The sequence below is a fragment of the Nansenia antarctica genome, assembly GCF_963989245.1.
Source record: "Nansenia antarctica genome assembly, chromosome: 17".
Classification (NCBI taxonomy): domain Eukaryota; kingdom Metazoa; phylum Chordata; class Actinopteri; order Argentiniformes; family Microstomatidae; genus Nansenia; species Nansenia antarctica.
Window position 1 is genome coordinate 26,989,870 of NC_137687.1, and position 3,317 is coordinate 26,993,186.

The window sequence follows — 3,317 nt, forward strand, 5'->3', positions numbered from 1 at the left end:
GCAGAAAGATGCCACGAAACTCATGTCCGGTAGCTTTCTTTCAAGGAATTAAAAAAATAAAAGTCCGGTAAAACAATTGTTATTTCTCGCCGTGAGAAATAGAGGTGCGGCGTGAGAGCGTGAGAACTGGTTGAAATGCGTGAGTCTCACGGCGATTGCGTGAGACTTGGCAGCTCTGTAACAACAACAACAACAACAACAACAACAACAACAACAACACCACCATGTGTTATTATCTTATCACCAGTTATTTTAGGCTCCACAGCTTTTGGACATGCCGGACCTAATGAATATAGGACGCTACAGTTAAAACAATTATATGTGTAAATCATATTTGCGTCACCGTTGTTTTGCATTGTTGATATTACTTAAATATGATTACTGATATGTCTTGACAAATGTGCACATTTATGATCTCTGGAGGTCAAAGTCTATGGATCCATATTATGGAACATAATCATTTAAACCTAATGTTGGGTAGGTACTACTTCTGACCACCAGAAACAGCCTGTAACAGTAACAGTTCTTACATGATCAGATCACATTGCGGGATAATGAATACCAACCTTTGATGTCTCTGGCCAGACTCTTCCAGACGGGAGAGAACCCTATGCAGTGGCCGCACCAGGAGGCGTAGAACTCCACCACCACCGCGGCCGAGGCGCTGACCAGGACCGTATTCACGTTCTCCGGGGTTAGGACCACCACCTGGTCGGACGCCGTGTACAGACCCGCTGAGGTCGGCAGAGGAGACAGTAAACACACATAGAGGAAGACCGTGGATATGAATGCATGATCTCTCATATCGGCTGTGTGTGTTTCCCCCGTCAGCCGAGACGTGGCACAGCTTCCTGTGTTTCTCTGACAGCCGCTCCACTGCGCTCCGAGCGAGCAGTGTCAGAGAGTGACTTAGAAACTTTTACTCGCTCAGCCAGCTTCCTCCTCCCCCTCCCTCCCCCTCCTCACCCTCCCCCCTCCTCACCCTCCTCCCTCCTCCTCCTCCCCCTCCTCCTCCCTCCTCCTCCTCCCCTACCTCCCTCCTCCTCCTCCCCTACCTCCCTCCTCCCCCTCCTCCTCCTCCCCCTCCTCCCTCCTCCTCCTCCTCCCCTACCTCCCTCCTCCTCCTCCCCCTCCTCCTCCCCCTCCTCCCTCCTCCTCCTCCCCCTCCTCCCTCCTCCTCCTCCCCCTCCTCCCTCCTCCCTCCTCCTCCTCCTCCTCCTCCTCCCCTACCTCCCTCCTCTTCCTCCCCCTCCTCCTCCCCTACCTCCCTCCTCCTCCTCCCCCTCCTCCTCCTCCTCTCCCTCCTCCTCCCCCACCTCCTCCCCTACCTCCCTCCTCCTCCTCCCCCTCCTCCCCTACCTCCCTCCTCCCTCCTCCCCCCTCCTCCCTCTCCTCCTCCTCCCCTACCTCCCTCCTCCCTCCTCCTCCTCCTCCCCCCTCCTCCTCCTCCCTCCCTCCTCCTCCCTCCTCCTCCCCCCTCCTCCCTCCTCCTCCTCCTCCCCTACCTCCCTCCTCCCCCTCCTCCCCCTCCTCACCCCTCCTCCTCCTCCCCCCTCCTCCCTCTCCTCCCCCCTCCTCCCTCCTCCTCCTCCTCCTCCCCCTCCTCCTCCTCCCCCAGCCACTCTCCCTGCTCCTGTGTGAGGGATCACCATTCATGGTGAACCAGGACTAGGTAGCATTCCGCCACCCCGCTGTTCTTAACCTCAATTATATTAAGTAATCCGGCGTCATGATATGAGTATGTCGAATGTTTTTTTATTGACCATTTGTGTTTACCATTTGCCATAACATTGTCCCAACAACAGTCCCCCGTTTTGTTGAATCAATCAGTCCAAAACAATTCTTTGCCATTTAATCATTTACCAATTAAGATGTTTACACTGGCCAACAAGGCTATAGTCAGTAATGCTGCCCCCCCCAGTGATGTTGTCATTATGTGTCACTGTCAGCCGGCCAGGGCCACGGCTCGGCTCAACTGGTGTCTGTCTGCCTGTGTAGGGAGATAGATACAATGTGTAGGGAGATAGATACACTGTGTATGGAGATAGATACACTGAGTAGGGAGATAGAGACACTGTGTAGGGAGATAGATACACTGTGTAGGGAGATAGATACACTGTGTAGAGAGATAGATACACTGTGTAGGGAGATAGAGACACTGTGTAGGGAGATAGATACACTGTGTAGGGAGATAGATACACTGTGTATGGAGATAGAGACACTGTGTAGGGAGATAGATACACTGTGTAGGGAGATAGATACACTGTGTAGGGAGATAGATACTCTGTGTAGGGAGATAGATACTCTGTGTAGGGAGATAGATACACTGTGTAGGGAGATAGATACTCTGTGTAGGGAGATAGATACACTGTGTAGGGAGATAGAGACACTGTAGAGAGATAGATACACTGTGTAGGGAGATAGATACACTGTGTAGGGAGATAGATACTCTGTGTAGGGAGATAGATACACTGTGTAGGCAGATAGATACACTGTGTAGGGAGATAGATACACTGTGTAGGGAGATAGATACACTGTGTAGGGAGATAGATACACTGTGTAGGGAGATAGATACACTGTGTAGGGAGATAGATACACTGTGTAGGGAGATAGATACACTGTGTAGAGAGATAGATACACTGTGTAGGGAGATAGATACACTGTGTAGGGAGATAGATACACTGTAGGGAGATAGAGACACTGTGTAGGGAGATAGATGCACTGTGTAGGGAGATAGATACACTGTAGGGAGATAGATACACTGTGTAGGGAGATAGATACACTGTGTAGGGAGATAGATACACTGTGTAGGGAGATAGATACACTGTGTAGGGAGATAGATACACTGTGTAGGGAGATAGATACACTGTGTAGGGAGGTAGATACACTGTGTAGGGAGGTAGATACACCGTGTAGGGAGATAGATACACTGTGTAGGGAGGTAGATACACTGTGTAGGGAGGTAGATACACTGTGTAGGGAGGTAGAGACACTGTGTAGGGAGATATATACACTGTGTAGGGAGATAGAGACACTGTGTAGGGAGATAGATACATGGCAGGGTTCCCAGACACAGATTTTAGTCCTTGTGGTAACCTCATTTTGGAAAAATGGGAATGCCATCCAGGATTCAGGTTAACCATTTAATCAAGAACGGTAATGTAACAACATGGTACTCTGGTCACTTGCTAGCACTGGCGGACCCAGGAGGGGGCGACCGCTCCTCCTGGTGCCCCCACGGTTGAAAAACGTCTCTCTTAAGTGCGCTTTTGAGTGGCAAAAATGAGAGGACGTGCCATATTGGTGCCCCTCCAATG

General features: G+C 50.8%; 1 protein-coding gene across 1 annotated transcript in view; it reads right to left on the reverse strand.

Annotated features, from left to right (window-relative positions):
* The window catches only part of qsox1 (quiescin Q6 sulfhydryl oxidase 1), a gene marked incomplete at its 5' end in the record, with an annotated part of 38,912 nt that extends 38,015 nt beyond the window's left edge, over positions 1-897 (reverse strand). Inside the window, one exon of the mRNA XM_080547422.1 lies at positions 567-897. Within this exon, the coding sequence (XP_080403548.1) occupies positions 567-897 (331 nt within the window). The remainder of the gene's footprint in view (positions 1-566) is intronic.
* Positions 898-3,317: the final 2,420 nt, after the last annotated feature.